This window comes from Lagopus muta, chromosome 5 (assembly GCF_023343835.1).
Source record: "Lagopus muta isolate bLagMut1 chromosome 5, bLagMut1 primary, whole genome shotgun sequence".
Classification (NCBI taxonomy): domain Eukaryota; kingdom Metazoa; phylum Chordata; class Aves; order Galliformes; family Phasianidae; genus Lagopus; species Lagopus muta.
The window spans coordinates 26660349-26682480 of NC_064437.1; the positions used below are offsets into that span (position 1 = coordinate 26660349).

General features: G+C 44.1%; 1 protein-coding gene across 2 annotated transcripts in view; it reads left to right on the forward strand.

The window, feature by feature from the left end:
* The first annotated feature begins 785 nt into the window (after positions 1-785).
* The window catches only part of RGL1 (ral guanine nucleotide dissociation stimulator like 1), a 64245-nt gene continuing 42898 nt past the window's right edge, over positions 786-22132 (forward strand). Inside the window, exons 1-2 of one of the 2 annotated variants that reach the window (XM_048944391.1) lie at positions 786-939; positions 1690-1800. In XM_048944391.1, coding sequence (XP_048800348.1) covers positions 913-939; positions 1690-1800 — 138 coding nt within the window. In that variant the 5' untranslated portion in view covers positions 786-912. Of the gene's footprint in view, positions 940-1689; positions 1801-22132 lie in introns of those variants that run through there. The other variant, XM_048944392.1, reaches the window with a different exon arrangement.

Consider the following 22132-nt stretch of genomic DNA (forward strand, 5'->3'; position numbering starts at 1 on the left):
GGCAGCGCACCAGGCAGGGCCTCCTGCTCTGTGTGTTCAAACTTAACACTGCGCTGTCATGCGGTGGAGGCACAGCCAGCAGTCTTCTAGAGGCTGTTAAGATGGTCAGTGTTGGGCTGACCAAAGAGGAGACCATCAGTGCGTGTTCTCACTTTGCACGGGCAGGAGCAGGACGGAGTCATTTTTTGAGGCGGGACAGATGAGATGAGAGTGGCCAGGATTTTTTTCCTAACGTCAGTCGTGCAGGTCAGAGGGGGGTAGGAACGCTTCTCCCGTCACACTGAACCTTATCTCAATCCCGCTCCCCTCTGTGTCCGGCGGTGAGGAGGTTCTCCTGCCGCCGCCGGTGCCGCCCGCTCGGTCCCGGGCCGGCTGCGCACGGGATGCTGGCACCTCAGCGGGCCGGGCTCCGCCGGCAGCCGCGCTTTGCTAATAGCTACGTTCCATTTCCTCGCTTCGCAACTTGTAGCAATAAGTTTCTGAAGCGAAACCCGTCTCCAAATCCAGCCACGCGCACGCGTTTGTTTTACACCCGAACGGCTCGGCGATGCCCGCCCTGCCCCGCAGCCCCGCCCGCGGGGTCCCGCCGAGCCCTTTGTCCCCGCACCGCTCGGATGGACGCCGTCACGCTCGCGGGGCCGCCGCGATCCCGCCGCTCCGCGCAGGCAAACGGCGCTCGGCTCGGCCCCGCCGGGGGCTTCCTGTTGGCGGCGGGGCCGGGCGGCTCGGGGCCGGGCCGGGGCGGGGCCTGGCGCCGCCGCCCGCCCTCCCGCCTCCCGCGCGGAGCGGAGCGGAGCCCAGGGGCCGCGCGGCTCGGGCCGGCCCGCGGCGGCGGCCGCTGACGGAGAGGAGCGGCGTCGGCGCCCGGCGGCTGCGGCATGTCCCGTCGAGGCGCCCGAGAAGGAACTGAGAATGAGATTGCCGTGGAAAGCTAAAATGGTAACCGGGTCTTCCCGCGGGGTGCGGGGTCGGCTTTGCGTCGCGGCGTCCGTCTGCGCTGCGGGTCGGAGCCCGGCCGGGTCCGTGCGGGGCTGCGGCGGTTCTTTGTGCGGCTCTTCGCCGCGATCGTCACGGCACGTGTCCGGTTAAAGTCGGGGAGACGTCGCGCTCCTTTCTTTCCTTTCGTTAGCTGTGAAAGCTGTTAAAGCTTCGGCTGCGCAAAGTTTTTGCAGCTGGAAATAATAGGTTTTGAAGAAGCGAACCGCAGCGCTTCGGATCCCTCCTGTCAGAGGAGCGGAGGGTCGCTGCGCTTTACACGCTCGTGGAAGTTGAAAGGCTGTCCGTCCGAGTGTGCAACGGTTTTTAAAAGTGCCGTTCCTTCCCTAAATGAAAGGCCGGAGAGATTAATTGCTTTAGAGAAGGGGGGTGGGAGGGAGAGGGAAGAGAGGCTGCTAATCAAAACCAAACTATTTCCCTAGAAAAGACTTTGTACAACTATTTGAAATATGTGCTAGTCTAGGAAAAATAGCTAAATGGAAAGTCAGGGTATCTCGATACCACAGGAAGGGCCAGCTTGCCAAGAATATCTCCAGTGTTCCCTCCGTTTAAAAGTATCCATCTCGCTTTGATTGTTGTGCTTATTTTGTGCAGCCCATCTCTGCCCTCAGCAGCACGGCACCTGGTATGGATTGCGGTCTGCAGGAGAGGGGAAAAGTTCCTTTCTCTGTTTTTCTCTCCCTTTCCCGGCAGAGCTCAATTCAAGACTGGGGTGAAGAGGTGGAAGAGGGAGCTGTTTACCATGTCACCCTGAAAAGAGTGCAGATTCAGCAAGCTGCCAACAAAGGAGCGAGGTGGCTCGGGGTAAGTGAAGCTGGCACGGTGGCATTTTGGAAAGCCGCTCGTGGACTTTGGAGCCTGCCACAGAGAGCTGGATTTCACACCAATCTCTGTGATATTAACTTCTAGCACTGGCTGCTCTCGTCATTTAAAAACAACAGTGCTGGAGTTGTCTGTCAGGGCAGTCTGAAAGAACTGTTGGCTCTTCCTTTTTTACAGATGTGCATAAAAACAGATCTGACCAGTCGTGGCCATGGATCAGGCGATGCTTCATGCAGAAATAAGGGTTGTCTTTTGGTCTGATCTAAAATGTTGGGCATTTAACAGTTATTTCACATGGGCTGTGATTTGTTTTAGTCTGCTTCATGTACCTCAAGCAAAGAGTCACTGTATTTTAACTAACGAGGGTCTCTCAAAAGTTAGCAGAAACTTCTTCCAAGTTTGAGTGAATGTAGCTTTGGGTCTTGTTTCACTCTTTCTTTCTGGGCCAGATGAGATGTTGGTATTCCCTTTTACTTGTCAGCATTTCTGCAAGAACTACAGCTATGTGCTCGGTGTATTTCAAAGCAGGGAGGCTTTAGCGGTGAGTGAAATAAGCTTAAATGCACACACACTTAATTTGGCATGCTGCTGAGTGCCTTTACCTTTGTCAGGCCAAGTCCCCAGCTGATAGAAAATGTCCTCACTTCCCTAGAATCGCTGCAGCTGTGTCAATCTGAGCCAGGACTTCAGGAGGTAGCTGTAACTTTGGTATTATTTTATGTTAATAGATTTTCTTCAAGATCAAAGGCAGTCACATAAGAACTTGGTTTGTGATAGTGTCCAGGTTAGTATTTTCAAGCCCTTTTAAATCTGCTCAAAGATTTATATCAAATAGTTCTCTTGTGAAGTTCCACGTCGTGAAGCAATATAGCGATGCTGAAACCACAATCAAGAAAGATAAGCAAATTTTGTCCTGCATACAGATAGTGCTTAGAATTTCCCCTTTCCATGCTTGCAAGAAGTACACAGAATTCTTTTCAGAAGAGATAATTTCAGATCTGCTTCCTCTGAGTGGTAGATTTCCCATCTCTGCCTCCCGTTTTTACCAGGGTCAATAGAAAAACAGTAGAAAGTATTTTTGCACTCCTGTAAGATTCCCAGATGGTGGTTTTGTAAGAGGTGGTCACTGTGAGTGAGCCCACATCCCAAAAGCATCCTTCAGAAAAGCATGAATTTCTCCTGTTTCAGACAGTTGTTCTGCCTGTGTAGAAGGAATCTGCTAAGCCTTGATCACGTTCTCAAAGGAAGAATGTGTCTGTGTTGCTCAGACCACTAGCACAGCTTAAGGTGCTGGTCTCAGGACAAGGGACTGCAAGGTCACAGAGTTGGCTTTTGGCTTTCTATGTCTAGTGCAAGCTTCTTCAGGTCAGGTGGAGCCCTGTTAGTGGGGCAGTGTGTCACCTGTGCCAGGCATAAACCAGTGACTGCAGCTTCCAGGCTGGCATCTTTAATCAGCAATAATCTCATGCATTTTATTTAAGGATATTTTTAAACATATGGGTTTTTTGTTCCCTTAAGCCGTTCAGAACAGAAAATATTTTAAGCTCTTTGCGATCTTGTTTTATTAATGGCTTTACTGTGGTTCTAAGGCCAGCAAATAGCCTCTAACCCAGGATGTTATCTATGAATAGGCATCCCTACCTCCTGCGGTTTTGCCCTGAAAAGCATAATTGTCTCTTTTGTAATTGCTATCAGGTGATTGCTTATTTATCTATTTGTCTTTTTATTTATAATCTGGAGCTTACAGAGTTTTATGATGTAATTTTTATTTTTTTTTCCTCTCAAAACTTTGAAATTCATAGAGCTTAATTAAAAAGCTGTTGGATTCATCAATGGCGGCCCTCACCCTCAGGTTGAAGACAGGAGGACATCTGAAGAATATGGGAATAATGTATTTGTGCATTTGCAAGTATTGAGCTTTAATTGTAACAAATATGGTAACTCTGTCACTGATTACGTGTGGGTTAAGGTTAGAAAACAGTGACTTATTCAGTGTCGGTTTGTATCCCGCAAAGGTCTACTTAGTTTGACCTTCTCTGAGGCATTGAGTTTCTGGTGCTTTACTGCAGAGGGTCAGGTGCCTTGTGACTTGAAAAGCCAAAGTTCTTCAAGAACCTCCATGTTGCATGTGGATATTGAATGTTGCGTGGCATCAGAGTAGGGGTTTGGTCCAGTGATTCTGGAGTGGATGGTTCTTAGTGGTGCTGTGTTTGTAAACTGGAGATGTTTCAGCTGGAAAGCATTGGAGGGTGAATTACTTGATGTGTCCAGGGATGAATGCCTCCAGGGATGGGGCATCCACAACCTCCTTGGGCAGCCTGTTCCAGTGCATCACCACCCACTGTGTGAAAAACTTCCTCCTAATATCCAACCTAAACCTCCACTGTCTCAGTTTAAGACCGTCTCCCTTTGTCCTATCACTGTGCACCCTCATAAACAGCTGTTCCCCCTCCTGTTGGAAGTCATGGATAAATATGTTCTTGAAGAGGTACCAGTAAGTGAATGACCTTAGATTATTTATATTTCAAGAGGGCTAATACACTTTTCTTAAAATTCTATACACTAACATAACTGTCCAGGCTTCTGAATGGTCATCCCTGCTGTGAGGGAATGTTTAAAAGCCCGCTGTAGGATTACAGCTTAAGTCCCCTGACCACTTGTTTATTTTCAAACTTCTATAATTAATAAAAGGAGAAGATAAACAGGCTGTGACTTACACAGTCGTCAGTAGTTCTGTATCTTTCAGAAGTGTGAAGCTTTTGTATAAACACCACATTTTCAGCTTTAAATTTAATACAGACATCAAAGGATGCCAATAATAACTACTGGTTTTGTCATTAAATGCTTAGTCACTAAATATTTAGTGAAGATTAAGACTTTAGGCACTACAGCATTAGGAAGGATTAGTAACCCCAGCAGTAGCTCAGTGTTGTGATAGATGCTGCACAAAAGGACTACCCTGACCAAAAGGAATGTACAGACTAAGTATCAGATAAGGCACAAATGTCTGTGCACATATGTTATCTCTTCTGCTGGCCAGTGTCTGAGGCAGTGCTATGAATCTCACTGCAGTCTTGGTGTTTTTCAAGTTATTTGCAAACATCAAGGCAACAGAAAGTCTTAGGAAAATTTTCCAAAGCCAAGTGTTTCTTCTGGAGGTGTTTAAAGAGGATCCCTAGTGAGCATGAAAAGTTCAACAAGAGAAAGCATGAAGACTTTCTTTTTTTTCTTTTTTTTTTTAAACCTAAGTGGGTGGAAGTGTCTCCAGAATAGATGTGTGGCAGAAGGCATCGTCATGAGAGCGAGAGAGGTGGTGTGGAGACTGGGAACAATCCAGGAACCATGCAGGCCATGGAAATAGACTGATAACCTAACTTGTGTGAGAGAATGGGGAGGCAAAGAACTGTATAGATGGATGGGATGATAAGGGCCAGGAGCCTTTTCAGTGGATGTTCAGCATCATTTTGAATGAGATTACGTCAGGCTAGAGAAAAAGACCTACCAGTAACGGGATTAGAAGGTGAAAGGGTGTAGCAAAGAGTTTTAATGATATGCCTAGAAAGAGAAGGTTGTATAAAAACTATGACACAAAACCTAAAAAATGAGATTGAGCTTACTTTTGAGGATGTAAAGGCAGCCCATAGGCTGGCACCCTGCATGTCAGAAAGGACAGCGCTATTGTCTGTGAAGAAAAGGCAGCAAAGCAGAAAAGGCAGGTGAAGAGTTTAGTGTTTTGTGGTCTTTTTTTGGTCTTGAACTGTCAGCCATGTACTTGTGAAACAAGGCTGAGAGACTGGCTGAATCATACTGTAGCCAGAAGCAGATAAGAGTAGAGCTGTATAAGTAGATCAGCTTCTGAACACCTTAATTTCTGTTGCCAAGAGCAGTATGCTGACTGAGTATAAGTGCTGGAAAAGGTGAACTCCAGTCGATGACTTACTGTAAGACACAAACTGAAGAGTAAACAGGGAGTTGAAAGAAAAGGGAAGAAGCAGCAAGTAGGTGGAAAAAAAGAAGGAGTTTTTTAAGAGGTGATGTACTGAAATAAACTTTGAACGGAAGAAGTGAGTGATGAGAATATGAGAGGCAAAAGGTCCAAGAGAAGGAGTTATGGGGAAATGGGATGGGATCTGTCAGATAAGTGATAGGATCAGAGAAGGAGCACAGGCAAGAAAATTCCACAGTTGTCATACAGTAGAAATGAGAGTTGCTCAAGGTATCCTTTGCAAAGAGGAATGAGGGCTGGAGAATTTCAGGAGCAAGGACTGCAGATGTAGAATGAGATTAAATTGAAACACTAAATTTTTTTGACTGTGGAGAGGACAAAAATGAAGTAAAAGGGAAGGGAAAAAATGTTTTACTGGTGAAGATAATTGGCCTGGTGGTTGTGTGTGTGCCAGGTGCCAGTGGGTGCATCCAGTGAAGATGCACCAAGGATAGGGGTGAGCAGGATAAACCCTACAGAGATGGAAAGAGAAAGGGATGAATGATGTAGGACAGTAAGGCAGGCAGAAATGAATGACTGTATAAAGAGCAAAGACAGTTTAAGGCTACCTCAGTGGAGGAAGATCCTTGGTAACTGACAAGAATTGAGCCAAAGCAGTAGATACTGCTAGGAAGCAAAGAGAAACTGCTGGTCTGGAGACAGCTGCCTGTGGGAGTCCTGCAGGTCAGTCTTGCAACTGAACTGCTGTCATGTGTTCATTAAGGTCAGTGACAAAAGCAGAAGCACGCTGACAAAATCTAATGGTCTGGCAGAGGAGAAAGCAACGAGAGGCTGACGTTTGGAATCGGTGTAACTGGAGCAGGTTGAGGTTACGTAGCAGAACACAGAGACATGTTTGTGAAAGAATTAAAATTTCTGCTACAGGCTGATATCTTTGTCCTTTTTTGTCCCTTCCAACTTTGGACATTTTAGTCAATCAAAGTACACGTGACCCACGAGGATGATTGAAACCAGAAAGGCAGATGTGATGCTCTGGTGTTTTAGGTTATTGCCAGCAGAGATGGGAAGCGTGGATCTCCTTGGATGGTGTCCTTGGTGTGACTCTGCAATTCTGGTTGTTTTCAAGAAAATTGGTTTAAACTAGGAGATAGGATAATCAAGAAAATGACAGCTGTCTCTGACTATTACCTGAAGATTATAGTTTGGTTATCTTAACAAAATGAATAAAGTTTCAAATCATCAGATCGACCAGATAGTGGGGTGACACTGCAGGGAGAGCAAAGAAAGCAAATAACTGTACAGCATCAGCACTGAAGCTGCTTTGTGGTAGAAGTCCCCACTGTCTGAACCAGGCTGATGAGGAAAAGATGAGGCTGTAAAGCCTTGCTTAATTCAAGGTAGGCAGTGGTGCTAGTCTGTCCTGGTGCTGGAGAGACTGCTCTGTGAAGCAGAGTCACCGATGTCATTTTATGTTCAAAGTTGTTCGAGAAGCAGCAGAGAAGGGCAGGTGGGAGAGGAGTGCCTGCAGGGGAGGCAGGAGGTGATGGCAGTGAAAGTGCATGAAGAGTGCCTTGTTTGTGTGAACGTGCACTGGTAAGCAGAACGTGGGGAAGCAAATGCAAAAAAGTAGCAGAGAGGCATTAGAAAAGATTGAAAAATTCTGGTGTGGAAATGGAGGAGGGGGGACAGTGGGATAAGAATGATAGAAAGGATGCATGCTACAGAAAATGAGCAGCGAGAGGCATGGGTGTGGTACAGGCAGATGGACAAGAAGATTACAGAATGAAAAACAGAGTTTTCAAAGTCCAGTGAAGTTATTTTTTGCAGAGCTCCCCTGTCAGCCAGCTGGAGTGTTTTATCTCACCCTTCCAGGGGCTGCAGGGAGGGGTGGGAGACTTGTGTCCAGAGCTCCAGGAATCTAAGGGAAGTAGAGAGCAATGAGAACCAGGAGGGGCTCCTTAATGCTTGCAAATGTTCTTCCTGTCGGAGTACTTCACCTTACCCTGAAAGGAGTGGGGAAAAGACCTGTGCTTTGCCTCTGGAGTTTTTACTGGGGCAGGTCTCGGAAAATCCAGCCAGGAATGGGAGTTCCCTTGAGCCCAGTGCTGGGGAGGAGCCATGCAGGGCCTGTATCTCCACATCTTAAATGGTTGCTAAGCTTTGTGAGCCAGTCCTCAAGTATTAAGTTTCTCACTGTACTAATGGATGACACAGACTGCTCTTCCTTTCTGTCTTAAATATCCAGATAACGGTGAAATAATAAGCTCCCTCATGGCCAGTGCTGCCTGATTTAGTTTAGCCATTGGTTACATTTCTAAAGCAGATTTTAGAGACATGTTTTTTTTTTCCTTCTGCTTTCCTTCTTGGCCGCAGCTGGACTTCTGGCTCTGGAGTCTGTTAAGTGAGAGATTGACTCAAAAGATTACTTATTTCTCAAGCCATCTTTAATGCTATAGCATTGGGCGTACAGCTGAACGTGTTCTTCCAAAACTATGAAGACCTTGTTGTGAAAGGGTGCTTTAAATCCCTCCAAAATTCTGAAAGGGAACAAGGTGAGAAGCTTCAACTCTGTCGTTAAATATTTATGTATTTTCCTAGCACTGATAGTGTTTGATAAGTACCTTTCCTGAGAACTTCATGGCGCGTTAAAACTGATTTTTGAATAATTGTCTTGTGCTGCATGTAACCACATGTTTGGCTTCTGAATGCTTCTGTAGTCATGTACGTTGGCAGGAAGCTTGTGTTGGAGAGATCAGTGAGAAACGGTACAGAACTGTCTAATTGCAATTAGGACCTAGGATATAACCTCCTCACTGACTTGAAAAGCAAGTCTGCAAAGAAGTTTTAGTTGGGATTTATTTTCTTTCCAATGCTGACCTCCTAAGTACAGGTTGAGATTTAAATGGTGCCTGGAACCATCAACATTTTCGGAACGTGCAAAGCCTCACATTTTCTCTGAGCCTGATCCTGCCCTCCTCTGTGCACTTTTAAGCCAACTCTGTGATTTATTTTGATCATACTCTTAGGTCCCAGATGTTCTTCTCAAGTGTAGTTTTCTGTGCAATCAGTAGGCCAGCACTTAGCTGATCTTTGTCCTTGCTGCAGCTTTCTGTTTTTCACTCTTGATTTGTAGCATTTGTTGGTCTCTTCTGGCTAAATCAGACTCCTTGAAATCCTGCTGCCTGTTGTGACCACCAAGCCCAAGGCTGGGCTATAGTTCAGACTGTGTATTTGGCAGAAGTAGAAAGGCAGTTGACAAGGAGCTGACAGGCACCCTGCTGTTGCACTCAGAATGCCGTGTTCTCTGAGGACCTGTCTTGCAGATGGAGGATGGAAGATGGGGAGTGCTCACATGGATTTGGTGTGGCAGAAGGTAGTTGCCAACTGCTGGAGACCCAGCAAGGAACGCAGATAGGAGATTTCAGAGACAATCAAATGATTTTACCTATGGACAGGTACACAGTTATCGAAAGAAAGCCCTGGAATTCATTTGGCTTACCTTCTGGTTTTGAGTAGGCTCTTTCCTCCTGCCCTTTCCTTCAGCTGTAGTCATAGTTGTACGCTAGCATCATACCCCTTATTAACAACTGCTTTTTCCTTACTTCCTCATTCAGGTATGCTTTTCTGCTCTAGGGATATTCCAGTAGCACACTGCGATGCAATCATTAGCTGGGTGTCTGTGCAACAAACATTTGAACATGAGACCTGAGCTTATTATAAATTTTAAAATGGAAGCCTGAAAAATTACCGTCTTTTATTTTTGCAGTCCCAAATGCAACGTGCATGATGAGAAGGATAGCTAGCTTTATGGCACCGTATCATGCTTCTGGTCATGTTTAAAACCTCACATTCCAAACTGTCAGAGAGTGACTGGATTGCAGTGCTTTAGTCTTGCATACTATTAACAATGAGTGAGGCTATAGGATGCTCTTGCTTGGCCACTTGAAACTAGGAAGAGACACAGAGGAAGCTTCTCTTCATATGGGCTGTGCAGAGGCATCTCCTGCTAATGACTGTTCCATTAAGTGGAATAATGAGAGGTAAGGGAGTCTCAGAAGAGCAGATGTTGCTGTTGACTGCACTGTTCTGTTTTTGCACTGATTGTTTGTGACTGCATCTCAGAAATCTCTCAGGCAATCTGTTTCAACCTGAAAGCTTGCTTTTGACATTCTTTAAGGTTACCTGTGACATGTGGGGACATAACAACACCCTGTACAGTAAGTGATATCCCCTGGGAATTCCTCTGATAGCCAGGATGCCTGTCTATTCTAACTATGCTTCTTGGATGGAAAAGATCCTGCCTTAATTATAGTGTTTTAACTGTCCTGCTGCTAACATCAGTGAATTTTATTGTGTTTGCTTCTCCAAGAAGAAAGGAGTGAAAGGGGTAACAAAAAATCAGCTTGCTCTGAAGAGAAACTGGCATTTTCCTTCTGAACATTGGAAGATGTAGGTCACTTGTTGGGTTAAAGAAGTGTTGGCAAGGAATGTGGCTATGTGTCATCGGAAAGCCTGGGAGAAGCAGCATATGAACTCAACTGAGATGCTGTGGAGAGAACAGCCTGGAGAAACCATTAGTTTTACAGTTCAGGGTTTGATGTTTTCATTTAAGAAACAGACTGAAGCATTGCGAGCATGTTAGTCATGCTTGGATTTAAATTTAGCCTTGCTAAAGCTAATTAAAAATATGTTTAGTGACAGCGTGTGTATGCACGCTTTGAACGTGCATCTTTTACTACTGCCGTAGGAATCTATTCTCTAAATATACAGCTTCCTATAGCAGTGCTGTAAGGGGCCACAGCTGTGTGTAGAAATGATCACAAACAATCAGATCTTGGCCTAGCTCCTGAAAGGCAATAGTGTTACCTTGTGTGACGGGGGTAAATGGGTGCTGACACAGCGTGATTCATACTTTTTCTTGTCCTTATGTAGCTGGTGTGTGGTTTGCTTGTCGTTGTGCAGCTGGTGTGTAGCCTCTTGCAGACCAGAGGCAGAGTAAGTGTGATGTCTTAGTGTTGTTTATTACCCTGGCAAGATAGTTTCAGAGCTCATAAAACATTATCTTTGGTGTTGTGGCTTGTTTACACCAGAAAAGCAGAATGCCCCTCGTGTTTGAAATGGTTTATCATTTGTGCATCGCTCAGCCAGCAGCAAAGCTCTCTAGTCCAGTGGATATGGGCCAGGCTGACAAACCATTCTTTGAATACTGCATGTACAAATGCAGAATTTCCATGTATGTTATGTACAAACTTTTCAGTTGCTTTTCATGTTCAGTGGCCACAGAAACTCATGAGATTTGGCCCATAGTTTTCCATGAGTGCTACACCAGCAGGTAGCGCTACCTTCAGGGCTGAATTATAAAGTCTGTGTTATATTTTTATGATTTCTGGGATAAGAATTTTTTTTTTTAAATGTGTGAAAGTGGATTTTTTAGGGAAATCACTCTAATTTGGGCCAAAATGGATTCATACCAGTGCCTGAATACAGCAGCTTTGTAGTTCAGTTCAGCGTGATGCCACCGGTAATTCACCAGAAGTAAAGTAAAAGCATATCCTACTGAAATGATAATGATCCTAAATTCCTGCAGCATCTTTTATCCAAATGGCTTTCAAAGCATGGCCACAATTTTTCAGCAGACAGGCTATGTAAAGTCGTGTAACGTGGTATAAAACTCTGCCTTTGGGTGGGGCTTACAGCTCAGCAGCAATGCTGATGCTTTGGATTTGGTGTACCATAGAACCACGTAGGTTGCAGAAGACCTCTTAAGATCGCACAGTCCAACCATCTACCCATTCCCACTGTGCCCACTAAACCATGTCTGTGAAGTTCCCCTTTCTTCTGGGAGGTGAGAGAAAAGCATTTCTGGGACAATCCCACTTTTTAAAAGCCACTTTTTTTTTTCTTTTTTTTTCTTCTTTTGAGGTTGTTGAAGAGTTTGAAGCATTAGATAAAGTTCTTGGGAAATTGATTAGTTGTCAGAGTTGCAGGATGATACTTAGTGGCTTCGTTGTTTTATCACACGGATATCTTCCCCACATGTGGCAAAGCAAGAAGCAGCTGGTTAACAATGCATAGCAGCACACTGAAACAATTTAAGACCAGAAGTGAATTAATTGGAACCATTTGAGAAGACCCGGACATCTGAGAGTCCAGGGTTCTGTGCAAGACTTCACTCACCTTGCAGCAGCAGTTGTGAAAGCAACCTCAAATATCAGGCTGCAGTAGGCAAGGGGGGAATGGAGCAGTGCTTAGAAAACACTGCTACAAGAGGATACTGTAGTATCTCTGTTGTTCCCTCATCTCAAAGCAAAGAGAACTAGAAACGCGATATGCAGATGGGATATGACTGTTGGCATTTGGAGAGGCACTGGAAAGGTGAGGACTAGCCAATCTGGGATTTGGTGCAAGCAGGATTGATTGACACTGTCAGTGAATAGGAAAGAATAGTGAAAATGCTTGAAATGGTGAGTGGAGCAGGGATGCTTTGGTGCCAGGGAGTGTTTCCTAGAATGGCCTGGGTTGAAAAGGACCACAATGCTCATCCAGTTCTAACCCCCTGCTATGTGCAGGGTCACCAACCAGCAGACCAGGCTGCCCAGAGCCACATCCAGCCTGGCCTTGAATGCCTGCAGGGATGGGGCATCCACCACCTCCTTGGGCAACCTGTTCCAGTGCTTCACCACCCTCTGTGTGAAAAACTTCCTGTTAATATCTAACCTAAACCTCCCCTGTCTCAGTTTAAGACCATTCCCCTTGTCCACCCTTGTAAAAAGCCATTCCCCCTCCTGTGTTTGGTGGAAAGCAGTACATTAAAAGCAAGGGGAAAAGATACCTGTACTTTTTCACTGCATGTAATTAACCTGAAGGACTCACTGCTAGAAGTGATCGAGTCCAATAGCCTAGAAGGTTTGAGGGAGGACTGGGCATTTATATAAGTAATGAGAACAAGCACATGAATACTGCCTGAGATTGAAAACAGCCACATAACTCTTTACTTTTTAGGTGTAAAACAACCACTTCCCATGACTGAGCAGTCTTTCCTTTTAGATCAGTTATTCTTTATGTTATGAATGTTATTTCTGCACCTTGGTCTGTAACATCTGGCCACTGTCAGAAAGAAAATCCTCTAGCTTAGTTTAAGATGACAATTATTATGTGTTGCCATTTATAAAGTTCTGTTTTCTATTTGTTTGTAGCAAATATTTAACGAGGCAGAATAAAATTGAACACAGGCACTCATAAAAAGAATCCTGAGAACTCAAATGTCCCGAAGATGTCAGAGCCATATTGCAACATGACCTGGGAGTTTGCTGTGGGCCTGCTTTCCTACTGCCTCATGCTGCTCAACGAGAACTTTGGGTGCTCAGATCCTGCTTTTTTCATGCATAAAATGAATGTTTGCATCTTTGCTGCTTGAGGCTCTGTAAATGTAGGAATCGCGTGGGTTGCTGTGCCCCATTCAACTTCATAATAGCTGCCGTAAAAATAAGACAGCTAGAACAGAGCTCGGTACTCTACATGTGGTCTCATCAGACCCTTTATGCACAGGAAGAATAATGTCCCTTGACTTGATTCAGTGCTCTCTATTTATACATTGCAAATTGTTTGCTTTTTGCTGCTGCTTCCAAGTGTTGTGCTGAAAGATTGAGTGCTCTGCCTACTCTAAGCCTTCAGATCTTTTCTCTGTTCCGTGTGCCACAGTGTGACCTTTGAAGGTAGTACTTTCAACAGACCTTTTCTGCTGAGCTCTTAAATTTCTCTGCGTTTGGTTGCCTAAGCCATCTGTTGCCTATGGGATGTCGATACCCTTTGACTGCTTTGTCAACCAAAGGCGTGAAGGTTTTTAGCAGTTGAGTTGGTAGCAGTCACCAACCTTGTGACTGTCAAGCTGCTGGGTTGCAGCCTGGTGGAGTTTTCACTTGTTCCTGTTTGCCACGGTTTGATTTACCCCTTGACAGAAGGGATGGTAGTTTACACCTCACATCTTGGCACTGTGTGTTGAATCATATTGAGTTGCTGATTTGATTCAAGCCAGTGTCCTTCAGGTTTTTTTTTTTTAATGGTACTCATGGATTGGATTTATTAAAAGGAGGATGGTAACATTTCAAAGCTTCATCAATGTTGGGTGCCAATGGCAAGTCAGTACGCCCTTCAGGATTAACTACTGACTTCAGTGCAGAAGAGATTAGGTAACTAAATGCTCCTGAGGAGTGTTTGGGAGCCAGTATAAACAGTGCAGGCAAATACAACAAGAAAATGGTTATGAAGATATGCCCACACATCCTTCTGTCTTAGTGCTTGGCTTGTAGTATTCTCTGGCCCTACCTGTGATGCACTTCGCATTTTTAGAGCAGAAACCCTTGAAGGCAGGGATGCTGCCTTACATTTTGACATAGCAGCCATTGTGCTGCTGTTGTAAATGTCTCTTAAGTAACAACAATCCATTTCATTTGGAAGTCAGACCTTACACTTTGCATTCTTCCCAATGAGTGCCACAGATTGATTCTGGCTGTGCAATCCACTGGCTCCCTGCAGCATGTGAAACGGGAATGAACTCTTGCACGCTTACTTGAACCATGAGGCTTGCATTCTTCTTTGTACAAAAGCAGTCTTCTTGTTCAGAAAACTTCAGATGACTGTGGAGTTAGAAGAGGACAGAGAAGAAAAGAAATACGCCATTAACTCCTGATGCATAATTAAACAACAAAAAAAGGACAGACAATAACGTGGAGGACTTCTGTTTCATCTTACAGTCTGACAATTTTCGCTTGCTCTTTCCCCTCTACTTGTAAGCTATGCTTCTTGTGCATTCTGACTCAGTACTTCCACATAATTATGTGTGTTTTGATTTGTATTCACTGCCTAAGGATTTAAGTTCAACTGCAACAGAACTCCAAAACTGAAATACAGATGTCTGCAGTGGGTTCAGCGCCAGCTCACGCAGCTGGTGCTGCTTTCTGCAATGTCAGAAGAGATGGGTTAAAGGCCGGGTGCTGCACTTAGTTATAAGAATGCAGTCATTTTTCTAGATATATAATGTGCTTCTTTATCATACACTTTGGCAGATTATTGTGCAAAAATGCCAGTTTCTCATAGAGACCTATGTAATTAGGAGAAGAATGTTGCCATCACAGACATGGTACGTACACATGTGAGCGTTTGTACACGTAGGCTCACACTACATGTGCATGTGTGCGAGAGAAGGATCTTAATAGACTCCATAATCAATCCCCTGTGCTGTCTAGATAATCTAGTAAAAATGCAGTTTGGCCTGAACTACTGATGGAACTAATATTTTTGGACTCTCTTAGCGCTTGAGTAAATGTTCAAGCTAGTAACTTTTAATATTAAGTAACATTATCTTGCTGCTTTTTCTGGTCAGGCCCCACCCTGGAGACATCTCTTAGTTTCAAAACAAAGAGTAGTAAAAAGCACAGCCATTGAAATGAAGTTTATAATTCAATTTAGATATGTACTCATGCTGTGGTCGTAAAAATGCTTTACTGCTAACCTATTTCTGCTTTAAAATATTAAAAAAGCTTGGCAGTGGAGATTACTCACAGAAATCATTATGAAATGTAAAAACATTTCCTTGTTTCTCTTCTTTCTTCCACAAAATTCAATTTATTTTAAAATCTGAATCAATCTTCTGCTAACTATTTTCTCCTCTGCCAGAACGCGCACCTACAGTGTTATTTTCCAGCTACTCATGCTGTTAAAATCCATCACTCTTGCCTTGTTGTTTGCACTGAGGGCAGTAGCAGTTTACATTGATTTCCTGAGTCAGTATGATTTTAATTTCTGGGCACTTCTGGGGCAAGCTTTATAGTGTGAAAGGGAAGCCAGCCATCCAATCAGGATAAATAAAACCATTTTGGGTTATGTAATATGTATTCATGTTATAATTATGCAACACAATTCTTACTTCTGCCATCCTTACAACCATTTTGAGTTCACCAGTTTTGCCTGCTGTCTCACACAGGACGTTCTTTGTTTCTACTGACTGAGCAGAAAGTGATGATGAGCTCCACAATTAAATTAAATTACATTCCTGGAAGGGAAAAAAGTGGTGCAGCTTTTCACAGGATAAGCATCACAGTTTATGACTACCAACAATACAAGCACTGGGGAAAAATGATCTCTGTGCATTCCGAATGGTCCAAACACCTTTTTTTTTTCTTGCTGATCTATAATTGCCATCAAACGGTGTAACTCTTGCCACCCTAAATGTCTGACCATGTTAGTGGCAATATCAAGCACTCCTTCTCCCTGCTAGACTTGGCATTTATTAAAAAACTGCAGCGTGAAAGAGTTGTGGCAAATTACTTCACCAACCAGTGTTTCACAAACTGAGTTTCTGTAATTCTGTTTTTCTTGGGGTAGATGGAGAGTTTTCATCATCTCTAAGAACCAGACAGCTTATAAACATGAGGGTAATTAAGAATTTTCAGCTTCTGTGTGGTGGTGGTGATGGAGCGGGGCTGATTCCATAGCAGCACTGAGTGGCATCAATATTCAGTTGTACTGGAAATAATATCGTGCTGTCTGGCCCTGTGTTAAAGTATGCAAGGGCCGTATAACAACCAAGAGGGGAATTCAAGAGCTGGGCAGTACGCAGCAAAGCACTGGTGTTGAGGTGGATGAGACTGGGAGATGAGGCTGTAGGGACAGGGGTAACCTCGGTACAGAGGCCTGAGGTCAAACAAAGCTCTCAATCCCAAGGCAGGCTGTAAGCTTGGAGAGTGACTTCAGCAGCTGGATTTTTTACCATGTTTTAATCTATCCTGAAGAATGTAGGTGTAGGTGACTTGGGGAGAAGGGTCTGATGCTGTAGGCCTTTCACATGTGCACTGTGTTAAAACAGCAGCAAGTATTTTGTGTGGAGGCCATACTGTTGTGATATGTCACCGCGTTATGCAGCCTGACTTCCAGCTTATGAAGCCTGATGTGTATAAAGTTCTTAATATTTGCATACAAAAGGAGTCCTGGAAGGGATTCATATGTGCTTTTAAGTCAGTAATTTAACCTCAGCTGCCTAATTAAATTAAAGAAAGTAGGTTGTGGCATGTGCACGTTTGTTTATATGTATGTAAAGCTTCGAAGTTGACATGATCTTAGCCATTCATGCAACACTTTTGCAGTTGGACTAGGTGATCTTTGAAGGTCTCTTCCTACTGAGCTGTTCTACCCTATTTAAATACATTTCAGAGTTCATTTAGCTCCTCTGTAGGAAATGCCTGCTGGGAAATGAGTATCACTATCACGTGCTATGACAATTATTTGACCTGCATACCAGTGTGTCATGTAGTTTAACAGAAGTATGGCAAGTTTGTTTGGTTTTTTTGTTTGTTTTTGTTTTTCTCCTTGTTTACTGTGCCCTGTAAGTTGCTTGGGACAGTACTCTGTAATCACTTTATCCCAGTGCAAAAGCTCTATAAATGTCTGTTCTGCTGAACACTTGAGTGTTTCAACCCAGTGCTCAGACCCAGACTGACTGTTGTTGCATGGCACTGGCAGATCCCTCCAAAGACAATAAAATGGGTGAGGAAAAATAGGGGAGTTTTCATTTTGTTGAGAGACAGTTTGTTCTCGAGTAGGTCTTATAAGAAGTGAGCTGGAGTCTGGCCTTTGAGCTGAATGTATGGGTCTGTCATGTTTACAGCTGCTACTTCTACCTTCCACCATCTGCTCATTGCAATAAAATGATGTTAAGTTGGTGGTCTTCTACATCTGTTGTATGGACTCAGTGTAGGAAAGCACTGCTTAGCTCTGCAGAGCGTTTGTCATCTATGAATTCAGAAGTAGTTCACAGAGGAGGTCAGTTCTCAGCTGCCCTTTCAGAGCTGGCAAAACAGAGCACACAGATGTCTTGCACATGGCCACCCAACTGGTCGGTGCTACCACAGCCGACATCGCTGGAGCGCTCCCTTGAGATCCCTTGGAGCATAGAATCATTAAGGGTAGAGAAAACCTCCAAAACCATCTGGTCCAACTGTCAGTCCATCCCCATCATGATCACTAAACCATGTCCTTCAGTGGCTCATCTCCGCAGTTCTTGAGCACCTGCAGGGATGGTGACCCCACCACCTCCCTGGGCAGCCACTGCCTCACTGCTTTTTGGAGAAGAAATTTGTGCTAATATCCAACCTGAACATCCCTCAGTGCAACTTGAGACCATCAGCTCTCATTCTAAAGCATTTGCCAGAAGGGACTCTTCTTGCAGGACCGTGGTCTGGAGATTTGCACAGCTACTCTGAAAAGAGTTGCATTTCTCCTACGAGGTTGCCAGTGGTTCTGGCTCAGCTCCGTGGTGCCCAGCCAAACACTTACTCAGTGATTTGTCTGAAGTTTTATAGATAAGGGTTACATTAATGTCTGGGGTGGTTTGTGGCAGAAACTTCCCGTCTGAGTGCAGTGTTTTCCAGCACTCATAACTGAGGCCTGCATTCTGCTTGTAAATACAGCACCTTTACCCCTTGGTACTTGCAGAGTGCAGTGTATTGTCATTATGAGCTGAAGTCAAGATTACTAGAAGCAGTTCTCAAGTCAAAGTCCAGTGCAATATTTGATCTGCCTGCCATCTTTAGTACCACTTTCCTCTGCTCAACAGCTCTTCCTTACTCCTTTGGACTTACTAGTATGTAGCTCAGCCTTGGCACCTACCAGCCTCCCAGACAGGCTGCAAGCAGAAAATGTGAGGAGGGCATGGGAGGAATGAGGCTAAGATGAGGTGCCAGTGGAACAGTAATTGCTGCTCACTGCTCCTGTGCACAGAGGGACTGCTCCAGCTGCCTGTGTCTCCTTCTTGCGATTCTTAAAAGCCATTCCTGTTTTTGTACCTGCTTTTATTAGTTCTGACCGTTTTATGCAAGGCTGAAGACTCTGTGAAGAGCTCTTTGCTCATGGAGACACTGTGTAACACATCTGAGTCTACGCAGGTCAAAATATTTTGCAGAACGGGCTGAGCTTACTGCCAAAAGGGGCAGTAAAACCTATTTCCATGCCCTCATTCTGATGCACTGTTCACTTAGACTTCTGCTGTTTCTAGTATTTATTTACTGCTCAGTTTGGAGACTGGACATTTTGGTGTTCCTATGCACTGAAGCAAGGAGAATGCCAGGTTTTATAGATGTTATTTTCCTCTAATATGAAAGGGGTATAGAAAGATGTTTAATATGAGTTGTATTTGTTAGTGGGCTAGGAAAATATTTATACTAAGTGTCATTTGATGACAGATGCTTCTCAAACAGTATGAAATGCACATGACTGTGAGTTCTACCTGACTTACCAGTTCCTATTTCTTGGTTTTCTGTTTTAAATTAAGCACTTGCTAAACTTCAATGTCCGATCAAAGCCACCACAAGGAATATTTATACATCCCAACATATTATGAAAATAACATATCCATGGCACGCTAGTGAAGCACCACACTGTGGCAAACTGCTGAACTGTGAAATGTGTCAGAACAAAAAGAAAGGAAGAAAAAAAGAGAGAAAGAGAGGAAGGAAGGAAGGAAGAAAGAAAGGAGTGGAATGAATCTGATAGGTTCAGTTAATTCAGTCAAGACAGTAAGTTAGATTAAGAGGGTGCGAGGGCTTGTCTTGATACTGCTGAAAGGCACAGCAAGGTGGGAGAGTCAGCATGAGAAGGGCCTTTTCGTAGGTTAGAAGGAATGAGAGGGTAAGCATGTAAATCATACAGGATAGTGGAGATGAAGATTAGGATGAAGTTGTTTGGGCAGTTTCGGTCCCTCTAAAAAGCGTGTGTACTGCACAGCGAACCTCTTGGAGGACTTGCTTCTCACTGAATGCCACAGCTACATTCCTTTGCACGGATATTTCTAAGAAGTATGCCAAATTAGAGAGGGAGAATTTACATGTTCCCTTGGCTGAGATTTTTTGCACTACTATAAGAGTCTCAACTGCTTTATGCACTTGCTTAGACTCCTCTAGATATGCGCAGCAAGAGGCGGTGTATAAATTAGTCTTCTTTACTTTTGCTTTGATTCATTTAGAAGTGGTTCCACATCATTCATGGTACCTGAATGAGTCCAAATTTGCATAACTTCAGAAGGTGTGAGAAATGCTGCTCAGTGCCTCCGTATGCTTGTTGTTTCTTATTTTTCCCCAAGTAGCTGCAAGGTGCCTGAGTGAAAGGGTTCTAACTGAGCAACAGTGTTTGTGGAAGGCTCCTCTTTCTTTTACCTACAGCTTTTGTTGCTGTTTGCTGGTTCTTCAGACAGATACGTGCCAAGCTGTGAGCTCTAAAGATACGAGAAAATGAGAATGCCTTTTGAACAATGATCATGGAATTAATTAGTCCTGGAAACTCTGGGTTGCTGCCAAGAAGAGTTATTTATGTGGTATGAAAGGAAAGGAAAAGGGTGGAGCTTTGGAAATCCAGGAATACCCCTAGCTGTCAGATCACAGGAAAGAGCTCATAAAGTTACATTGGCTTCTGAGTTTGGTGCAGTCAACACACAGTATTCTGATTTTCAGCAGCATCTGAAATGAGGAAATGGGAGTTAGCAAAGTGGAGAAAGCTCTGCAGAGAGCTCTGTGTTCATTTTATTTCCATCTGCACTGTACGATAAAAACAGCTGCTCCTGCAAAGGCAAGCATCCATGCTGCCTGGAGCCTGCAGGCTGCAAGGAAATCTAGCGCTGGCCACCCAAATCCTGCATTCCAGCCACGGTTTCCTAGAGTGGAAATTCTGCTTCAAATTCAGCCTTATCTCACGCGAGCTGTTTTCCAGGCTGACAGCTCTGCAGCATGGAGGACAAGGACAGAGAGGAGAGAGTGCTGGATGCGAGGTCCTTATGTACTGTCAGAGCTGTAGAGCTGATTGCAAGAGGAAGCACAGATGTGTGCACCCCAACAGCACTTGAAATGCTGTGTCTTCACCTGAGGGATTTAGTCTGGTCGCCGGTGTCAGTGATGTACACTGCTACGTGGTGTTGTTAGAGCAAAACAAAACATTTTTCACTTATTTTCTTTAATGATGATGTGGCCTGGATGGGGGCAGTCAGCAGAACGTGTGCACGTTTGAGTCAGTTCAGCATGATGGTCAGCTGCTGTGGGTTTTATCTGTCAGCACGCACACGGGGCTTCCTTCTGACGGGAGCAGGCTCAGCTATAAGGGTCATTAACACTTCAGTTGGAAACGCCATGTTAAATACGTCGTTAATATCTTTGAAGTTGTCATTAACAGTAACACCTAACTAAGGTGATAAGGAGTTTTGTAGAGCATCGTCAAGTCTTCCTGCTGCTTATGTTCTGTGCTTTTTTATTAGTAGTATTATTTTCTGTTCTGGAATCCAGTTCTTAAAACAATTTCTGTTTTACCTGTTTTGATGCTCAAGGGTGAAATTGCAAAAAGTGTTTTATTCCTCTTTTCAGAAGGTTCCCAAGGAGGTTGTGGATGCCCCATCCCTGCAGGCATTCAAGGCCAAGCTGGATGTGGCTCTGGGCAGCCTGGTCTGCTGGCTGCTGACTCTACACATAGCAGGGGGTTGGAACTAGATGAGCATTGTAGTCCGTTTCAACCCAGGCCATTCTATGATTCTATGATATGATCCTATGATATTAAGGCAAAGAGCAAAAAGGGCCTTTTTTTTACCTAATGTATAAGTTACTGCAATTTGGGCAGCATTAGTCCAGTGTAGAGCGTATGTCCAGTAAGTTGATGAGAATAACTATAATGGAAAAGTCCACATCTGGAAAAGCTGTGAACTTCATACACAGTCAAAAGCTTTGAAAAATCTGTCACAATCAATAAAATGGGGATTTATAGACAGTGGTTGATTATGCGCTCTTGAAAATCATTTTGCAGGATTTCTAAATGAATAAATCTTTACTGAAGTGGTGATGTTTTACATGACTGAGTCCAAGGAATATTTGATTTACTTATTTTTCATCTCATTTGTATTTTTTAAGTATCTATTTCAGCCTGCTTAATGAATAGTGATTGTGTTGACTTCATTCCATCATTGTGACTGTCAGAATCTCAACAGATAATATTTGCATTGGAAAAACCTTCAGATTAGTGGTTTTGGGGTAAAGGAGATTGTTTCCAATGGCAGTTTCGAAATCCTGACTACCAGTGCCTCCTAGCAGCGATCACCATGTGTCACTGTCAAAACTCGCACAGAGTTTTAGGCGCCTGCAAAGAGCAGTCAGTCAGCACAAAAGCAAATATGAAAACTCTTTTGCTTTGGGCAGCCCGGTTATGTCAGTGAGGAGATGTCCTCTTGATTAAATCCAGACCAAGCAGTTTCCTGTTAGCATGCGAGCGCAGCCCGCAGTGTCTTACTCTGAGAGCCTGGCCCTGAACTCCTCTGCCAAGTCCTTTCCTCTTCAGCTTACAGGC